Consider the following 21,239-nt stretch of genomic DNA (forward strand, 5'->3'; position numbering starts at 1 on the left):
GATCCTTGTTCTTTTCTTCGGCTCCGATCATCCACCGTGGAGCGATGGATCAGAGCCTTTTATTGGCCTTTTATTGGCCATTCATGACGACGCACGGGAACAATGGACGACCGGAGCGAAGCCGCCATGAATCCTGATGAGGAGGAGGAGGAAGAAGAGGAGGAGGAGGAGGAGGAGGAAGAAGAGGTTCGAACCCAGGGAGGAAGGCGTCCGTTACGAAGAGAGAAAGAAACTGTGGAGGAAGACGTTCACCTGGAGGAGGAGGAGGAGGAGGAAGAGGAGGAGATGAAAAGGAGGAGAAGGAAGAAGAAGAAGAGGAGGAGGAGGAGGAGGAGATATAGAAGAAGAGGAGGAGTAAGAAGAAGAAGAAGAGAGGAGGAGGAAGAAGAGGAGGAAGAGGAGGAAGAAAAGGAGGAAGATGAGGAGGAGGAAGAAGAAAAGGAGGAAGAAGTGGAGGAGAAAGAAGAGAAAGAAGAGGAGGAGGAGGAGTAAGAAGAAGTTGCCGACTGTGTTAAATCTTCATCAGACTGAGTTCTTCATTAATAACTCATTAAATCCTGAAGTCCCGATGGACAAACTTCAAATGAAACTGTTTTATCAAAGATTCAGTTCGGTTTTTATGAATCAATAAAACATTTTAGAAAACTGAACTTTTATCAACTGAGTTCATCACAACATTGACTAAAGTGGAAACGTTTCAACTGAAGAGTGTTTCTGATGACTTTAGGTGGAGGCAGGATACCATTACCAGTAAACGTCCGGCGTTTGAGCTAAGCTAATTAGCGGTGCACCAGCTCTGCCCGTATCTCCATGGTTACTGCACGCACAGTCGAAAGGATGGTGTCTATCTGCTGGTCATGGACTCGGGAGTGGGGCAAGACACGTAAAAATAAATAACAAATGTTGGCGTATCCCTTTAAGGCTGCTCTTTTGTTTCCTGTCTTACATTATTGGACAAATTGATTAATCCAGGTGTCTGACCTCACAACAATGGTCAGACACACCTGGATTAATCAGTTTGTCCAATAATGTAAGACAGGAAATAAAGGAGCTGCCTTAAATTCAGGAAGTAGTAGAGCTGTGCATAGAGCCCATTGAAGGTAACGAACCTACTGCTATGACTATAGGGATTATGGCAATGGGACAATTTGACAAAATGTTGAACTATCCCTTTAATCTTTACACTAATTCAGACGTTTTGACAGTTTGAAATTTCTGTTCTGAATATATAAAATAAAAACATAAAAGAAAAAGAAGATTCTCCCTGTGACAGAACAACTTGTTGAACCAAAATGTTGAACTATCCCTTTAAAAAAAAGGAGAAAAACCATCAGAATCAGATAAAAGACAGAGTTTAGTGTCTTTTATATTGTCATTTTAATCAGTTTTTATCGAAACAGTGAAAGTGTATGAGAAGCTCAGTCAGTCACCACCTGTTACCCGCCACACACACACACACACACACACACACACACACACCAACCGTCCGTCTAAAGCTGCGACACTAACGAGTCTTTTATAACTTTTATAGCAGCAGCAACAAAAGAGAAAGTGGAGTGTGTGTGTGTGTGAAAGGAGTGTATTAGCTCATGAATATAAGACCCTCTGTTATTGCCCCTTCACTGCCCCCCCCTCCCCCTCCCCACCGTGTCCATTATTAATCTATTCATCTGTGTGTGTGTGTGTGTGTGTGTGTGTGTGTGTGTGTGTGTGTGTGTGTGTGTGCCACCTGTCAGACAGCAGAGAAAACAGCATTGAGCTCGTTACACACTGATGAACTGCTAATTGACTTTTAGACACGTCACAGTGTGTGTGTGTGTGTGTGTGTGTGTGTGTGTGTGTGTGTGTGGTTGTTTCTTGTCTCAGTGAATTATTCTTAAAGGGATAGTTCACCCAAATTTCAGATTTCACTCATTATCTACTCACCCTCATGTGGACTAAGGGCTGGGAGAAGTTTCAGAGTCCTCCGTGCCTTCTCTGAGTTACAGGGGGTCTCGGCGTAGCAGTGCATGTCCATATAATGGTTGTGAATGGATACCACTTTTCTTCGTCCAAAAGGGCACACCAAAAAATAGACTTATTTAATTTTTTTCGGGACAATTACTCATGTTGGGGCTTCAATACAAGACGGACATTACATACCAGCAGCATGGAGGTATTTGGATGTTTTTTGGTGTGTCTTTCTGGACATTCACATTCACAACCGTTATATGGACATGCAGTGCTACGCCGAGACCCCCTGTAACTCAGAGAAGGCACGGAGGACTCTGAAACTTGAATTTTGGGTGAACTATCCCTTTAAGACTGACTGCCACTGACTGCAGGGTAAATCTGAGGTCAGTGCTGCCACCTGCTGCTGGATGAACATGGACACATGAGTCATGTTTAAGTGCTAAAGATGAGTAATGACTGCCACGATTTTAACAAATATATTTTGAGAAGGCATGTTGTTGTAGCATGTTGAGATTGATGTGGATTTGGTTCTTTTACATTTAAGTTAAATGTAAAAGAACCAAATGGGGAGACACTACAGGTGAATAGGGTAATCACCATGAAACTTCCCAAGTGTATCACTCAGAGATGGGGACTCGAGTTTGCGACTCGAACTCGAGTCGCACTTAAAAGTCGCACCCACAGAGACTTCAGACTCGACTCGGACTCGTGTTTTGAGACTCGTGAACAATCATTATTTTTTTGGCTCGTCCCTCCCTCCTGACAGGACGACCGACAATCTTTTTTTTTTGTTTTTTTTTTGCCGTTAACACACCACTAGCGGAGCAGCGCCACATGGCCGGTAACGTTATTCAGATGGAGGTTAGATCTTCATATTGAACTCCTACAGAGTGCAGCCAAACACCAGGCTAAAGAGAGAGGAGCAGCAGAGCTCCTCTGACAGCGCAGTCAGCTGCGGGTGAGTGACAGGTGACTGTGAACCGGCTTCTTTTTTTTTCTTTTTTTTAATAGCGGCACCGTCCGTAGCCTACATGTGAGGTACAACGCCCGTTTGTTGTCGGACCTTCCTTCACGGGGACTAGCTGCTGCATAACTGGCACATATCAGGCTACTGTAGGCTAAATCCTCCTGTTTATTTATGTTTTTGCTGTGAAATATGACTGAAGGCTCGTATGGAAGTCTGCACGTGTCGACACGCCCCCATGAGTTGACGGAGCTAATTAAAAAAATAATAACAACAACCAGTTCTTCTCTCAGAAACATGCGGTTCCAGAAAGGTTTTGCTGCACATAAAGATGTGAACTATAGGTACCATACAGATCTTATGACCTATAACAGCCTAAATCATCTTCCATGTTGTTCATCTGGGTTTTCTGAATTCAACAAAGCAAAAAAAAGAGAGAAAAGGCCAGTGCAGAGGGCAGAGCAGCCTTGATTATTTCTTGACTCAGAATACAGTTTCCTTTAAAGGAAAGCTTTCATTGTGTGTTTTCTTCATATTGCATTGCAATATCCTGTCTAAAGTGATCATATAATAAACAACTTATCAATACTGTATAGATAAAGGAGTGATAATAACCTACAGTAAATGCTTTGAATCTCTTAGATATAGCTGTGCAGTATCATTAGTAGACCGGATAGCAGCAGATGATAGAAGGGTCATTACAACCAGAAGAGACAGGAGACTTTTATTTTTTAGAGACTTGAGACTTGACTTGGACTCGTGACCAAAGACTTGAGACTTGATGAAGTCTCACCCCTCAAAGACTTGAGACTTGATGAAGTCTCACCCCTCAAAGACTTGAGACTTGACTTGGACTCGTGACCAAAGACTTGAGACTTGATGAAGTCTCACCCCTCAAAGACTTGAGACTTGACTTGGACTCGTGACCAAAGACTTGAGACTTGACTTGGACTTGCAAAAAAAGACTTGTGAACATCTCTGGTATCACTCACATTAAACATTAGACAAATATTTTTTGTATTACAAGTTCTGTCAAATGTTTTGTTTAAATATGTAAGCAGTGACGTCCATTAATGGGCAGCGCACGACAAGAAATGATGAATTGAAAAATTGAAAGAGGTAAAGAGGAAAGGTGGGGGGGCATATGCATTATTATGCAAGATTTAAAAATATGCCAGACCAAGTGGTATCAGTTAAAGTTCGAAGAAACTGAAACACTAAAAAAACTGTTGAGGGGGGATTTGAACCAGGAATCTTGGAGTTGGACAGCCAGTACCTTAACCAGTGGACTAAGCCAACACTTATGTGATAACAGAGGTTGGGACTTTGATGAATGTGAGATCATTTAATGATAGCTGAATGCAGTTTGACTATTTTATGTGAATTGAAACAAAATATAACGCCATAATGCCACAGTTGCAAAGACTGTTGTCTGTTAATGAGCTGCACTCTGTGTGTAGTGTGAATGCTGAAAGAGGAAGAGGAAGAAGGAGAAAAAGAAGGAGAAGAGGAAAAGAGGAGGAAGAAGAAGGAGAAAAAGAAGAGGAAGAAGGAGAAAAGGAGGAGGAAGAAGAGGAAAAGTATAAGAAAAAGAGAAAGAAGAAGACGAAAAACAGAGGAGGAAGAAGAAGGAAAGGAAAAGAATAAAGAGGACAGAAACACAAACATGTACAAATATAGTTTTATTAAAAACAATCTGTATAACCCAGCAGTGTCTGAGCAGAAGCTGTTAAACGTCTGTACAGCTGTGATTAGAAACAGTTTTTATACAAAACAACTTCAAAAAGAAAAAAAAACACGTTTAAAGTCGTTAAAGGAGCAGGTTGACAGCTGCTGCTTCTGTAGAAACAAACATGCACAGTACACGGTGCGTTCAAGGACTCTCCGGCACATTCACGTCGTTTCCTTTTTCCTCACTGATTATATATATAAACTGATGAATTTCACCAGTTCATCGCCAACACTCGTATGTCTGAGCGTCCCTGAACGCACCACAGAGAACATAGTCTTTCTCTGTAAAAGGTCGAGTCGTGGTCTTCTGCAACAGCAGCTCCCTCTGCAGGAGGAGACGTGTCATCACCGTCCGTCCGTCAGCAGGGTCAGTGAACGCCTCACCTATGACAACAAGCCATTTTAACATTTAAAAGCCAGACTGGATATGTGTTGTAGATATCTGTAATTCAGTTTTGCCGAGTCGAAAAGAACATTTCAGATATCTGCAACTACGTTCTTCCTAGGACAAATGACGTCACTTTTGCCGTTCATGTGTATGGGGTTTGTCATTACAGATATGTACGATTGCGGATATCTGCAACAGAATTACGACTAGTACTAATTCCAGTTTGAGATATCTACAATTTGATTCTGACTAGTCATAATTCCAGTTCAAGATATCTTTAATTCACCTCAATTAAAGATATCTACATGTCCCTTTTCAGATATCTTAAATTAAAGCAGAAGTAAGCGATCCAGTCGTTTTGGCTAATGCTGCGTTCCAGGCAGGCTTTTGAAACCGTAAGTTATGGCTTCAAGTCACGACTTACGACTTTGTAGCGTTCCAGGCAACCCACTCGTGTTTCTCCGACCTGTTTTACCTGTGAAAGTCACTATAACGGCCACTCGTAACTTCTGACCTGTGAACTCGTACCAGATCGAACTGGTACGACTTCACAGGTCGGAAAAAACACGAGTTACGGGCTGCCTTGAACGCACCATAACTTCTTGTCAGCCGACGGAGTTAGCAGCCCCCGCCCTCGTCATGGATCTATTGGTCCTCGTCCCTACGTCACCACATTCACGGCGTCCCTTGGCTGCACACACAGAGAGGACCGCCCCTTTATGCCGTTCTCTCTCCTTATTGGATAAAACTTGTAGTATACAAGAAAAGTTTTCTCCTCGGCTCAGAGCAGAGTGACTGACAGACCCGTGTTTGGGTCCAAACACTCTATGTAAGTGATTGCTGTCAGAAGATATAACTATTTAAGACTTATATTAACACAAAAATATCCCTTACTTCTGCTTTAAGTTTTGACTAAAGGCGAAATGACGTTGTAGATATCTCAAACTGGAATTCGTACTAGTCGTAATTCAGTTGTAGATATCCGTAATTCACATAGTGGATATCTGCAACTGAATTATAGATATCTGTAATGACAAACCCCATACACATGAACGGCAAAAGTGACGTCATTTGTCCTAGGAAGAACGTAGTTGCAGATATCTGAAATGTTCTTTTTGATGAGGCAAAACTGAATTACAGAATGAATAAAAAATCCAACTATTCAAAATGTAGTTAGACTGACTAGTCAGAAAGACTTTGTTGATATCTACAATATTAATTCCGGATAGTCAAACTTAGCTCTTAATAAATGTTAAATCTGCTTGCCATACTCACGCTGCCTTCTGGGCCGGTGGGAGTTTCCGGCGGTCCTTCCCGGCGTTCCTCTTCCTCTTCTTGCTCAGGAAGTTCTGCAGCTTCCCGCTCTTCTTCAGCTGCTCGTACTTCTCGGCCAGCTGCAGCTTCTTCTTCTCAGCTGCAGACCAGAGGAAACAAGAAGAGGAAGAAGAGGCGGTGTGAGGGGACAACAACAAGCTCTCTGATTGGCCGATAGGGGGGAAACAACGAGAAACAACAAGAAACGACGAGACGTTTGATTGGCTCTTACATTTCTTCAGGAAGAAGGGTTGAGCGCCCTGATTGGCCAGTTCCCGCTGCTGCCTCTTGAACTGCAGCTCCCGCTCCCGCTGCTGCTCCTGGCTCTTCCTCGCGCGCTCCTGGTTCTCCTGCAGGGGGAGGAGGAGGAGGAAGAAGAGGAGGAGGAGGAGGAAGAAGAGGAGGAGGAGGAGGAGGAAGGAGGAAGGAGAAAGAGGAGAAGAAGAAAGGAAGAAGAAGGAGGTCAGAGGTCACACTTCCTGTTTCCTTCATGCGCGATATGCGGAGCCGTGAACTGGGCATCAATGCAAATCGCGCGAGATTCCTGCAGAGCAACACTGGGAGCTTCCGCTACAAACAAGCTGAAAACATAAACTTATTTAATTTTTTTCTGAACAATTTCTCATGTTGGGGCTTCAATACAAGAGGGACGTTACAGACGAGCAGTATGGAGGTATTTGGATGTTTTTTGGTGTGTCTTTTTGGACGAAGAAAAGTGAGCTCCGTTCTCAACCGTCATATGGACATGCAGTGCTGCACGGAGCCCCCCTGTAACTCAGAGAAGCCACGGAGGACTCTGAAACTTCTCCCAGCCCTTAGTCCACATGAGGGTGTGGAGTAGATAATGAGTGAAATTTGAACTTTGAGTGAACTATCCCTTTAACACTTGCATTCCAACTAGGGCTAACCCAAAAAAAATCAAAGCTTCGTTCGGTGCCATGGTAATCGATCATAAAGTCCGTGATCGATTGTTTTTTTTTCCTTCCTTTTTGACACCTTCTCTTCGGCACTTGTTACATTACAATGAGTAGGCGACTTGGCTTGCCTGATTTTTTTTTTTTTTTTTTTTAGCCTCATGTTTTTTACTTCTTATATTTATTTCACGAACTGCAGCACTTTCTGTCGAGCCGAAGCTGTCTCTTGTTTTATGTGTATGTGTTCTTTTTAAATGTCCTGTTTCTGAATTGATTGTTCGTTTTCTGTTGCTTGTTTAACTCTCGACTGCAAAACCAGTTTACCCTTGGGTATCAATAAAGTAACCTGAACCTGAACCTGAGATATGCAGTGTCCCCCCCCCCCCCCGTCAGACGTTACGATCGCGCACCCCCCCGCCCGGCCGTCGAAGCTTCGATTAAAATCGATTTTATGTCCGCGAAGCTTCGATTATCAAAATATGATAATCGGGTCAGCCCTAGTTCCGACAGCATCCCCTGTATTTGACTTGGCTGGTTGGGCCGGGCCGGTCCGCTGAGAACTAAAATCAAAGCCCATGGAGGTTCATGCAGACCTGGTAGCACAAAAGTACAGGCAGTACTCACCATCCTCTTGAGCAGGAACTGCAGCTTCTCCTTCTTCTGTCCGTCCTTCTTCATCTTCTTCAGCTTCTTCTGGACTATCTGCACACCAGACAAACAGACAAACAAACAAACAAACAAACAGGTGTCAGCCGACGTTCCACAAGTAAACAAACAGGTAAACAAACAAACAAACAAACAGATGACATCATCACCTCTCTCTCCTTCTGTTTGATGTCGTTGATAAATTTATACGTCTTCTCGAAGATCTCTGGCTTGTATTCTCCAGACAGGTCGTCGAACCGAGGGTCCCGAGACGTCTGTAGCCATGACAACAACAACAACCATCATCATACAAACCACAACAACCACAACAATGATAACAACGTCTGTCATTTAAAGGAATAGTTCACCAAACAATGAAATCCAGTCATCATTGACTCCCCCTCATGCTGATGATGAATACTCTGGAGTAGTTTTTTATTCCTCAAAGTGCATCTGGAGACCCGGGAGGCCGGTTCCTAGTCCAACCAAAACTTTATATGAGAGTCAATAAGGCCTGACACAAAAACGTCCATAAAACTACACAACAACCATTTAATATTCCTCCACACTGCTCGTCCACTGCAATCCAAGTGTCCTGAAGGGAGATAGTCCAGAGTTTACTGGAAACTGCCTCATTTAGGACATTTTTACAGCCTAATGAAGTCCGGACTGAGCAGAGCTGGTCAGCCGGCCAACCTTCGTCGTCATCCCGGGGGGAGAAAACAATCGCTACAATCATTTACTGGAAACAACGTCATTTAGGACATTTTTACAGCCTAAACAGTCCTGTATTGAATTAGCTTGGGGTGTGTGAACGTCAGAGTTCAATACAGGACTGTTTAGGCTGTAAAAAATGTCCTAAATGATGTCGTTTCCAGTAAACTCTGGACTATCTCCCTTCAGGACACTTGGATTGCAGTGGACGAGCAGTGTGGAGGAATATTAAATGGTTGTTGTGTAGTTTTATGGACGTTTTTGTGTCGGGCCCTATTACTCTCATGTAGAAAGTTTTGGTTGGACTAGGAACCGGCCTCCCGGGTCTCCAGATGCACTTTTGGCGCTTTTCCACTAGCGCGGCACGGCTCGCTTTCTTTGCTTTTCCACTAGCCCTAGTACCTGGTACCAGGTTCTATCTTAGTACCTCCTCTGCCCTGGACATGAGAATCAAACCTGGAAATTTAAAAAAACAGAGCGGCAACAGCGACTACCGATCTGTATCGAGATGTGTTGTTATTCCTTCACCCAAGTCAAATGATGCTGTGACGCTGTGGTCTGTAATCGAGGTGCAGACGAGTGAGTTTGGAGCTGACGAGAGGATTGAAAAAAGAGAAAAGCACCTTTACCGAGCCGAGCCGCGACTGTGTCGTGGAAAAGCGCCATTTGAGGAATAAAAAACTACTCCGGAGTATTCATCATCAGCATGAGGGTGAGTCACTAATGACTGAATTTCATTTTTTGGTGAACTATTCCTTTAAGTTTAACTCCGCCCACTAAAAAACAGAAGTTTCACTCCACTCACCGGTTTCTTGACGGCGACGACCTGACGGAGGAACGGGGCCGGACGCTTCGCCGAGATCTCCGTCGGTCTGAAACAATAACACACACACACACACACACACACACACACACACACACACACACACACACACACACACACACACACACACACACACACACACACACACACACACACACACACACACACACACACACAGTTAAAAGGAGCTCAGACGACGGAGGAGCAGGAAGCTTCGTGGTCGTCGTCGTGGTTACTCACCTGTTCTTGTTGAGTCGTTTCTTGCTCGCCTTCGGCCGCCGGCTCTTGTTGCCGTAGGCGACTTCGTTGTAAACTTTGGTTCCCACTTTGTTCTGCAGCTTCATCACGTCCTCAAACGACATGTTGGACAGTTCTGGGCCACAGGACAAACATCACCACATTATTATGAGCTCTAATAATGTATATGGAAGGATGTGGAAGGATAATTCATTTATTTATTTACATAAAAATGAGCGCAAGAATAGAACGTATCCAAATAGAAACCGGTTAGACAATGACAGTAAATGAGAGACAATTAATATGATACTACTAAAAAACAAAAACAACAAGTAGACAGTAATACACAACCAAAAAAACAGGATGTATAGTGCAATGAAGTAAAATTGGGCGAGATGAACTGTCAACCAATAATCTAAAATCTAAAATGATGCATATTCTATAACTTTTACTTTACAATTTTAATTTTAATCAATATCAAACACATAATTACAGCTATAAAACACATAGATTAGTGTAAATATGTGTAAATATAACTATATGTGTATAAATCAATCAATAAATACATTTCTATCTTTTTCCAGGGGCTTTTATTTTGTAATTCCAATTAGAGCTGAAACAATTAATCAATTAATCGAACAATAATCGATTATTAAATTAATCGTCAACTATTCTGATAATCTAATAATCAATTTGAGCGTTTTTTTTTTAAAGAAAAAAAGTCCAAATTCTCTGATTCAGCTTCTTAAATGTGAATATTTCTGGTTTCTTTGTTACTTTATGACAATAAACTGAGTCTCTCTTTAGTTTGTGGACAAAACAAGACATTTACCGACCAAACAACTGATCGATTAATCATTTAAAATAACCGACAGATTAATCAATAATGAAAATAATTGTTAGTTGCAGCCAGAGTTCGAATATTTATTTGTTATTATCATTTTTATGTCCTTATTTCCACGTACGTTTGCTTCTTTTATTTCTCCGTCAGTGATATGTAGATGAGGGGGCGTGGCCACCTCACAGATTCAGATCACTTCCTGTTTCCTGTTGCTCCGTTCGACCAATCAGAGACGACGAGAGTGAACTCACCTTTCTTTATGTCGTCCCTCGTCTGGATCTCACCGCTGCCGCCGGCAACAACCTCTGGGTCTTCATCATCGTCATCGTCATCGTCATCGTCATCGTCATCCTCCTCCTCCTCCTCCTCCTCCTCCTCATCATCATCATCATCATCACCCTCTTCCTCCTCTTTCTCCTCTAACTCTTTTTCTTTTTCTTCTTCTTCTTCTTCTTCTTCTTCTTCTTCTTCTTCATCATCAGACCCTTCATCCTCCTCCTCTTCCTCCTCTCCTCCTCCTCCTCCTCCTCTCTTTGTGAACAGAGCGAAGTTTCTCTCCACGTCAGAGTCGTCTTCGTCGCTGCTGTCCATCGCCTTCGTCTTCTTCGACTTGCCCTCCTTCTCCTCCTCTTCCTCCTCCCTCCGCTGCTTCTCCTTCACCTTCATCCTGGTTCTTCTGACAAATGACAAAGTTCAGGTACAGACACGTTAATTACAACCAACCTCACACCGTGGGAAATTAATAAATGTCATTATTTTTTAAAGTTTTTTTTTTTTTTAGCAATTAGCAGCTATGGATGGTGAATCTGGCTGCGGTCATGTAACACAAATAACGGCGGCGAATATTCCTACAAATCCACAGTTTGGTGGCGTCAAATAACACGTAAAGTCAAACCCGTGTGTCTGGACAGGTCTTAACTTCCATACTCACCATACTTAACAAACATTTATGAACGTTTATTCTACATTTTTTATGTTTTCCCATGATCCCATATACGCAATTTTTTTTTTGTGTGTTTTTTTGGAGGGGGTCGTATCTGAGCCTGGGAGTGTCAAACCTGGATGATGTCATCTCTGAGCGCCGCGCGGCTCATTCTGATAATAATCATTCTGCTTCGGCATTCGGGTCCATTTTTATCTCAACTAGCCGGAGCTTTAGTGAGTCCAGATTGAGGAGAGGAAGCCTGTGGAAGCTGAACTTCATCCAGCTGCTCATTTTGTTCTGACAAGTCGGAAACACACAGTTACTAACCGTAGCATTAGCGGTAGCAACAAGCTGCACCGCACGGCGCTCAGAGATGACATCATCCAGGTCAGGGGTCAGTAGGTCAACCTACAGACCCCGGATGTTGATAACACCTAACCCCGGACTCAGAGGGGAATAGCACTAGCCTATCAGAACTAAATATTGGTGAAATGAACGAGTTTCTCTGCAGATAATGTGTTATTTAGAGGCTGCATTCTGCTGCCCTGTAGACTCACATTATACGGATATACGCGGCTCTGCTGGAGCTCATTTCATCACAACCACTTGTAATGACACCAAAGTTATCTGGGTGAGTACATTATCGTGTTTTATGCTAGAAATAAGGTCCAGATTTTAAAAAACGGTAATTACCCTTTAAGTTATACTTTAGCTTAGTGGCACTAATAAATTAAACCAAACTCAGTGTAAATTAGCAGCATTTTTATGACTCCTGGGTTATTTACACATTTAAATACAAACCAGCGCTTCTTGTTGTGAATCTCAGATATTGACAAGATTATAAACTCTGATTCGGGATGTATCTGGTGACGACACGGGTTATTTTACGGTGTTTATTCCTTAACTACTAGTCCTAACTAACTGACGTTGTTTACGTTTTAGCATGAGCGGCGCCATCTTGTTAACGCCTGTCAATAAATAAACACGTTTCTGTCAACAATTAATCCAAAACAAAAGCCGAATGAAGACAGAGATTTGTTCGGTTTTATATCAGGACTCTAAATGTTCATGTTTTCGCCAAAAAAAAACTAAACTAATAAGTCTGAAAGCGGCAGATTTCCTCCGCACTCTGGTGTGTTGTTGCTGCTGTTGGTCTCGGTAACGTCCTAAAAGCTGCTTCGTTACCACGGTAACAAGCGGCTACGTGACGTCACCGCCGCGGGCTCGGTTCGGGTTGAATAAAAAAGGTCCAAACACACACAGACACACACCTGCTGCTGGTTTTAAGGTTGTTTCTTCCTCTCAAAGTCCTGTTTGTTTCAGCTCAGCTCCCCGTCATCCACGTGTTTCCATGGCTGCAGCCAGGGAGGGATCACTGACGTCACTTCCTGTTTCAAAATAAAAGCGTCGCTCGATAGTTTTAGTCGAATCTGATCAACAAAAACAAAATAGAGCCACCGTGTCTCCCCGGAGTTTTAAACTATATCCAGACATAATACTCATTAATGCCACAGGGCAGATCAGGATATATCCATCATACATACATATACAGTAGATATTTTTCCCCCTTTTGTTTTATTTTGTAGTAAAACTTGACTTCCCTTTAGGGCACAGCCTGACTTGCGCAGTGCTGCCCTCTGCGGGACTGGCATTTCATTTCATTTCATTTTATTTCATTTTATTTGTTCATTCCAGCCCTGGGATTGGAAAGGAGCAGGATGAAGACAATTTATTATAACACCTGCTCCTTTATTCAAATAATAAAACACTTAGATCAGATGAAATGCCATTATAATTAACCGGTTTACAGCCAACAATAGGCTAGAGGCTACAAATCAAAAATCTATCAGCTAACTATTCTTTTTTTATTACATGTTTTTATCATAGACTGTATGGTTTTTATAGCCTAATTTCCACATTGTTGTCTATATTATCATCAGGACCAGTATAATCTCTAACTGGACTAGTATTAGTACCAGCACCAGGACCAACACCAGTTGTAGCAGAACCAGTTCCCTGCAGAAGAACCAGCACTAGTACCGGTACCAAAACTAGCACCAGAATCTGAATCAGTACCAGAACTAGTACCCAAAACGACACCAGAACCAGTACTGGTACCAGAACAAGTACCGGTACCAAACCCAGTACCAGAAGTAACACCAGAACCAGAACCAGAACCATGTACTTCTGGTACTAAACTCAGTACCAGAAGTAAGTACCAGAACACCAGAACTGGTACTAAACCAGTACCATTACCTAAGTGGGTACCAGAACCAGAACCAGAACCAGAACCAGAACCAGCACTAGCAGCAGAACTAACACCAGTACCAATTTCAGTCCCACGACCAGGACCAGTACTACAAGTCAAAGCTTCTGGTAGATAGATCTAGTATCAGTACTAGTCAGTAGTTCACCAGGACCAGTACCAGGACCAGGACCAGCCTCTGTTTCACCAGCAGCAGCACCAGGACCGGCACCAGCACCAGGTCTGGCACCAGTACCAGTCAAAAACTCTTTTCCAGCAAAAATAACCTGGTTCTGGTACCAGTTCTTAACTGGTCCAACTCTGTTTCCTCCAAAGAACCAGTTTTCTTTCCTGCTGGTAACGAGCCAATCAGAGCTCAGAGCTCCGCCTCCAGGCAGCAGCTGCTCCTGTCTCTGGAGCGACTATAGAGTTCTCCACCCGGTCCGACCCAACATGGGCCTTGACCTGATGTTTACCATCGTCAAGGACACGGGAGTGTGAGTTTTAGAAAGAAAGATAGATTGATAGACTGATTTACTTTATTGGTCGTAAACTGGGAAACTCTAATGGTTTTGTAGTTTATTATCCACCTGGACTTTTTGCTTTAACATCATGTTTTATGTTCTTCTGTCTCTCTTGGAACTGAAGGAAAGTGTTTAGTAACAGATGAGACATGAGTGACCCTTGTGAGATGCACCAATGTGTTTTTTGTTGTTCACAGAGCCTTAAGCTGATGTTTAGCCTCGTTCGAAGGATGAACCCAAGGTCGTAAAATTATATATAGGCTATAGATCATGTCTCGTGTTCATGAACACAAAACATGAACTGTGTATGTTAAACAGATACAGGTATTGTTTGGATTTACAGAATGCTTCTGTTAATGTCTGAACAGTTAATGCCTAATATGGTAAGCTATATCCTTATGTTGGGAGAAGGTGGAGTTTTGGAGTTAGAAAGTATATAAAGATTGTGGTTTTGAACCATAGGAGGGATTTCTCACATTGGCACCATGAGATGCTCCAGGATTCGGCATTTTTTGTTAATAAACTCCTTTTTTGAATACAGAAGACGTGCCGGCGGTGATCCCTTCTTTTCATCAACACATCAATATACCACAGTATTATGTCTGAGAAATAACCTACTAATAATAATCTTTCAAAAAAGGCCTCGGCTTATTATCACAGTGGCTGTTTGTCTTCAGGTGTATATGAGATCATGGGATATAGGCTATAATAATCAATATATCATAAGGTTTTTCTAATACACTTCAAAATAAAACATCAGTGTCTGATTCACAGATTCAAGGCGGAGGAGCAGTCCGCTCGTTCTGTCCTTAATGAGCTAAAATATAACACACACACACACACACACACACACACACACACACACACACACACACACACACACACACACGCTTGAGAAACGAGGAGGAGTTTATTCCCGTTGCCAGGAGATCCCGTTGAGCAGCTTCGTCACGTTGGACACATTGGAGACCGGAAGCAAATAAGTCTCCCTTCAAAATAAGAGCAGGTTAAAATTACTGTAAGTGTGAAACTAGTTCAGAAAATCAACAAAGACTCATTTTAATACAGATCTAAATATCTTACAAGGGCTAGGGTTACCAGTGTCCCACTAAAATGTTTATTAGCGCATTAAAAAAACAAATTGAATAAAATAAAGTTAGTTAATTAGTAAACAATGTAATCAACCAGCCCTCCAAAGAAAAAGGCCAAATTAAATGTTGTTGATCGTATCTGATCTTTGTTTTGAGGGAAACTTTTAATATTGTAAGATTCAGGTCTCTCTTTTTTTGTAGATGTGGACCTATTTTTTTATTTTATTTACTTATCTATTCTATTTTTGTTCTGTTTAAAAATACTAATGCACATATTCTTTATTTGTTTTTATTCATCTTATTTCATTCTGGGACCACAGCTGATCTGTATATATATATATATATATATATATATATATATATATATAATAGAATAATATAATGAAAAAGACCAAATTAAATGTTGTTGATTTGATCGTATCTAATCAGGTATGCAAACAGGTATTTTGTTTTGATTAATTTTTTCTTCACATCACCAGGGAGACTTTTAATATTGTAAGTGTGAATAAAACACAGATTCAGGTTTTATTTATTTACTTATTTAATCTATTTTTGTTCTGTTTAAAAATACTAATGCACATCTTTATTTTTAGTTGATTTGTTCCTCCTCCAACTCGATAATAATCAATTCATTCAGATATTTGCATTAAAATTGATGACTTTTATTTCACTATCATTGTTGTTCTTGATTTTATGACTTTAATTTTTATTATTGATAATTTATCTTCAGACATGTTTTCCCTTAAAATGCGTCTTTTATTCTGAAATGCCGTACAGGAAGTGGTGTTGTCCTCGCTGCGGGTGGTGATGAGCGGTGTCCGGTGATTGAACGCTCGTGAGCCGCACAACACAGCACGCTCTCAGTCAGTCAGTTTAGTCAGACTGATCCAGGACCAGGACCAGGAGGACCAGGACCAGGAGAACCAGGACTAGGACCAGGGAGCCGCTCCTCTTTGTTCTCCTTCTCCATCCGTCGTCTTTTATTTTGGAAACCGGAGCTCTTCTTCCGCTCCGTCCTGCAGCCGGCGACTCCCGCTCCTCTTCATCGTTTCATTTCCACCTTTTTTTATTTATTTTTTTATTATCACTCTGCGCTCCGGTTGAGAGGAGCAGGCGGAGCAGGAGGAGCAGCCAGGCCCGGAGGAGGAGGTCTAGAGCCGGCAACAGGTCGAGGAGGAACCAGGAGGAGGAGGAGGATGGAGATGAAGATGAAGATGGTTGTTTAACGGGTTTATTAACAGTGCGGATGCGACGCAGCGGACACCTGCACCTGCCAACATGATGCCGGTGAGTTCGTGCTGTTGTTCACCTGTCAGAGGCCGCGCCGAGGCCCCGCCCCCTGCCGCTGTCAATCAGAGGTTTCCATGGTTATTAGGCTATCAGTGGTGGACAGTAACGGAGTACATTTACTTGAGTACTGTACTTAAGTAGCCTACATATCCAGAGGATTTGTACTTTACTTGAGTATTAGATTTCTCTGGTACTTGAATACATTTCCAAGACAAATATTTTTTACTTTTACTCGAGTTAATTTCTAGGAAGGCTGAAAAGTACTCGTTACTTTCAGGTCTGCTCTTTTTTTTTCTAAAATCCTATTGGACACAAGCTGTGTTTGTCAAAGAAGGAAACCCTAACCCCTAAAAGCAGCACATCAGTGCAACTGCTTTCAAAGAGTTAAAAGCTCCTTAAATTCATTTAGGAAAAATTATAGTAATTCATTGATGTGAAAAATAAGAAATTTACTCTTACTCTTATTTAAAGTAAATTTAAAAGCATGTACTTTTGGATACTTAAAGCAGAAGTAAGCGATCCGGTCATTTTGGCTAATGCTGCGTTCCAGGCAGGCTTTTGAAACCGTAAATTACAGCTTCACGTCACGACTTTGTAGCGTTCCAGGCAACCCCTAACTCGTGTTTTTCTGACCTGTTGTCTGTGAAAGTCACTATAGCAGCCCCCGCCCTCGTCATGGATCTATTGGTCCTCGTCCCTACGTCATCACATTCACGCGCATCCCTTGGCTGCACACACAGCCCTTCATGCCGTTCTCTCTCCTCATTGGATAAAACTTGTAGGATACGAGAAAAGTTTTCTCCTCGGCTCAGAGCAGAGCAGAGTGACTGACAGACCCGTGTTTCAGTCCAAACACTCTATGTAAGTGATTGCTGTTGGAAGATATAACTATTTAAGACTTATATTAACACAAATATATCACTTACTTCTGCTTTAAGTACCTTTAAAAGCAAGTACTTTTTTACTCTTACTGGAGTAACATGTCGACTGAGCTACTTTTACTTGTAAGGGAGTAAATTTTGACTAGTAGTATTTGTACTCTTACTCAAGTAGCTACTGGGGTCGAGTACTCTGTCCATCTCTAGGTGATTATAACAGACACTTGGCTGCACCTGTCCTTCAATTTGTAGTTACCACTTCCATGACCCCTGGACAAAATTTAGACACCAGTTACTCCCAAAATATTAGTGATAGCCTACATATCGGGCTGGGTCTTCTTGACTAAATATGAAATTCACTTTTCACATGGGTTTCAACATGTTAACCCCTTCCTGGCCAGTTGTTTTAGCTGCAAAAACACAACATTTCTATGGGGCTCTATGGGGTTTAGGGCTGGTGGCAGTATTTTAGTGATAAAAAAGAGATAAAATCCAAAATCCCCTTGGTGAAAACTTCTGACTATAATATGTCAACAAAATAAAACAAGAATTTTGAGAGGGGCTTTATCCATTCAATAGAAAAAGAACCACAAAATGTGGCAACATACCGCACACTACGACTGTATGGAGGATCTATGATTTATTTAAGCAACGTGTTTCGCATATACGTAGCTTCTTCAGGCTCTCGCTATATGTGAAACGCATTATGTTATTTCATCATCATCATCGTCACCAACCTTTATTTAACCAGGCAAAAAATTGCTAACAAAAAAGTTTCTTATTTAAGCAATGCCCTGGTAGGAGGTGAGGGACTTCCTAGGGGGAAAAGGGAGAGAGGGAGAACAAAAAAGACAACACTATATAGCCAGTAAAAGCACACATAAGCAACAGTAACATATACAACATAGTAACAAGTAATTTGACATACAGCAGTGACATACAACATAGCAATAATTGAATTGACAGGAAACAGTGACATAAAAACAGTGACGCAGGACGACCACATAATACAACACAACGAAGACAGAGGTAAATTCATGCAAAACCGCTGATGCGCGTCTCTGTATTTCCCTCTAAAACAACTCTGTCTGGTAACGTTGTGTTATTATCTCATAGCGTGGTGAATGTGCAGGTCACAACTTGTCCACCAGAGCGTTGTGGAGTTGTTGGATTGTGTATTTGATGAGTTTGATGAGGGGAAACCAAGAAATCCCATAATGAGCCTCCGTAGCGTAGCTCTGAGCAGCTCACGGCTCTGCTCCGCCGTTCTAAAAACAGCTTGCACCGACAATTAAAGGTAACGAACCTACTGCTATGACTGTAGGGATTAATATGGCAATGGGCCAATTTGACAAAATGTTGAACTATCCCTTTAAATTAATGTTTATAAACTAATTAAAGTGGTAGAAAAATGGTTAATAGGATGAATGGTGCCGACCCACTGGAGTTCCCTCTGCTCATAATGAAGCTCTACTCAGATATCTGAACTGTTTTTGCAGCAGAGAAACTGTCTGAGCTGCACAAACAGAACAACATTCTCCACGGCAACAGCAACAGCAACAATAACAACAACCACAACGAGGAAGTGATAATTCAGATTGTAGTAAATTAACGAAGCTTCAGACTCACTTCACTTCCTCTCGTTTTAAATAATGAAGCAGAGAGAGAGGAAGGTGATGATGAACTAACTTCTGCTTCTGTCAGAGTGTGTGTGTGTGTGTGTGTGTGTGTGTGTGTGTGTGTGTGTGTGTGTGTGTGTGTGTGTGTGTGTGTGTGTGTGTGAGGGTGTGTGTGTGTCAGTGTGTGCCTCTAAACTTCTCACCCAGGCCTCCGTTAAAATGCAGCTCGTCCTCGTCGTCTTCCAGTTCTCAATGGAGCCGTGCTGCTTAGTAACTGTTGCCACAGTGACCAGACACACACACACACACACACACACACACACACACACACACACACACACACACACACACACACACACACACACTCGTATACGTGCTGCTCAAGGTCACACGGGAGCACTTATTATTTCAGTGTTCCTCAGCGAGGAGGAGGAGGAAGTGAAGTTGTTCTGCTTCACGTTGGCTGACGGTAAAAAGTTTGAACTTAACGACCTCAGAAACAACATGGCCGCCGCCCTGTCCGTCGCCGAGCGGAGGAATAATAAAGTTTTGGTTTAATGTTGTGATCTGATGTCGCAGATCTTTGTTTATCTGTTTGTTTCGGTTCAGGTAAAAAAAAAAAAAAAGACTCTTATTTTGACAGATGCTACACAAACATCTACCTTTATTCTGAAGGAGCTTTAACACGAACATCTACCTTTATTTTGAAGGAGCTTTAACACAAACATCTACCTTTATTTTGAAGGAGCTTTAACACAAACATCTACCTTTTATTTTGAAGGAGCTTTAACACAACATCTACCTTTATTTTGAAGGAGCTTTAACACAAACATCTACCTTTTATTTTGAAGGAGCTTTAACACAAACATCTGCCTTTATTTTGAAGGAGCTTTAACACAAACATCTACCTTTATTTTGAAGGAGCTTTAACACAAACATCTACCTTTGTTTTGAAGGAGCTTTAACACAAACATCTACCTTTATTCTGAAGGAGCTTTAACACAAACATCTACCTTTATTTTGAAGGAGCTTTGTATTTTTTTTAAAGGTTTTTAGTCTCAGATCTTTGTTTATCTGTTTGTTTTGGTTCAGGTTGAAACAAAAAGACTCTTATTTTGACAGATGATACAACAGAGAGTGAATATTATGATCTGTAGCCTATCTTCTAGATTTCAGTCATTTTTAGCTTTGTTTGGACTGAACAAAGAACATGAACTGGATTAAGTTCATAATGTTGTCAAGTCAGAAACAAACATGGCCGCTGCAGCAGCAGCTCGTTGCCGTGACACCGTGACACCATGACAACGTCTCTTTGTCTCGTCAGGTTGTTTGATACAGACGCTGACCTCCTGTCGACCTCTGAGGGTTCACACGTTCACACGCCGTCGTTAACTAATTAACTCGTTAACTCGTCAAAGTGCAGCTTGTTATGAACGTGTGAATGTGACAACGTTGCTCTCAGCCAATCAGCAATCAGCTCACAGCCGCGTCTGTGTTGATGTGTTTTGAACAGCAGGCCGGGGTTTAGTGTGTGTGTGTGTGTGTGTGTGTGTGTGTGTGTGTGTGTTAATCCAATATTGCTGTTGGGTCACGTGACGCCGTCGGCCATATGGCTCCAGTCGACCACACGGCTACAAAACATTTGGGATGTGACCTGCAGTCAGCAGCTGAGGGGGGGGGGGAGAGAAAGACAGAGAGAGATAGAGAGAGAGGGGGGGGGGGGGGGGGGGGGGACAGAAGAGAGAGAAAGAGAGGAGATAGAGAGAGAGGGGGGGGGGGGTAGGGAGTGAGGGGAAAGAAGGGGAGAGAGAAAGACAGAGAGAGATAGGGGGGAGAAAAAGGAAAAAGACAGCAGAGAGAGAAAGAGAGGAGATAGAGAAAATGAGAGCGAGGGGGACAGAGAGAGAGAGAAAAAGAGAGAGAGGGGGGAGGGAGAGACAGACAGACAGGAGGAATAAAGATAGAGAGAGAGGGAAAGAGAGAGGAAAGAGGGAGATAGAGGGCGGGGGAGAGGAGGAAAAGAGGGGGAGAGACAGAAGAGAGGGGGGGAGAGGGGAGGGGGGAGAGACAGACAGAAGAAAGAGAGAGAAAGAGAGGGAAGAGGGGGAAAGAGGGAGATAGGGGGGGAGAGAGATAGCGGGAA

The 21,239-nt window shown here is 42.3% G+C and overlaps 1 protein-coding gene across 2 annotated transcripts; it reads right to left on the bottom strand.

Annotated features, from left to right (window-relative positions):
- Positions 1 to 4,853: 4,853 nt before the first annotated feature.
- rrp36 (ribosomal RNA processing 36) lies at positions 4,854 to 12,815 on the bottom strand. Of its 2 annotated transcripts, none has more exons than XM_083984487.1 (9): positions 12,721 to 12,815; positions 10,776 to 11,197; positions 9,687 to 9,819; positions 9,429 to 9,495; positions 8,080 to 8,184; positions 7,889 to 7,966; positions 6,583 to 6,700; positions 6,312 to 6,450; positions 4,854 to 5,032 (listed from the first exon to the last, which is right to left on the bottom strand). In XM_083984487.1, the coding sequence occupies exons 2-9, from the start codon at positions 11,188 to 11,190 to the stop codon at positions 5,029 to 5,031; spliced, it is 1,059 nt and encodes a 352-aa protein (XP_083840613.1). In that variant the 5' UTR covers positions 11,191 to 11,197; positions 12,721 to 12,815; the 3' UTR covers positions 4,854 to 5,028. The 2 variants fall into 2 exon arrangements, with proteins under 2 accessions (XP_083840613.1, XP_083840612.1); XM_083984486.1 differs by having other exon boundaries at positions 10,776 to 11,200; positions 12,715 to 12,810.
- Positions 12,816 to 21,239: the final 8,424 nt, after the last annotated feature.

This window comes from Trachurus trachurus, assembly GCF_905171665.1.
Source record: "Trachurus trachurus genome assembly, chromosome: 1".
Taxonomy (NCBI): Eukaryota; Metazoa; Chordata; class Actinopteri; order Carangiformes; family Carangidae; genus Trachurus; species Trachurus trachurus.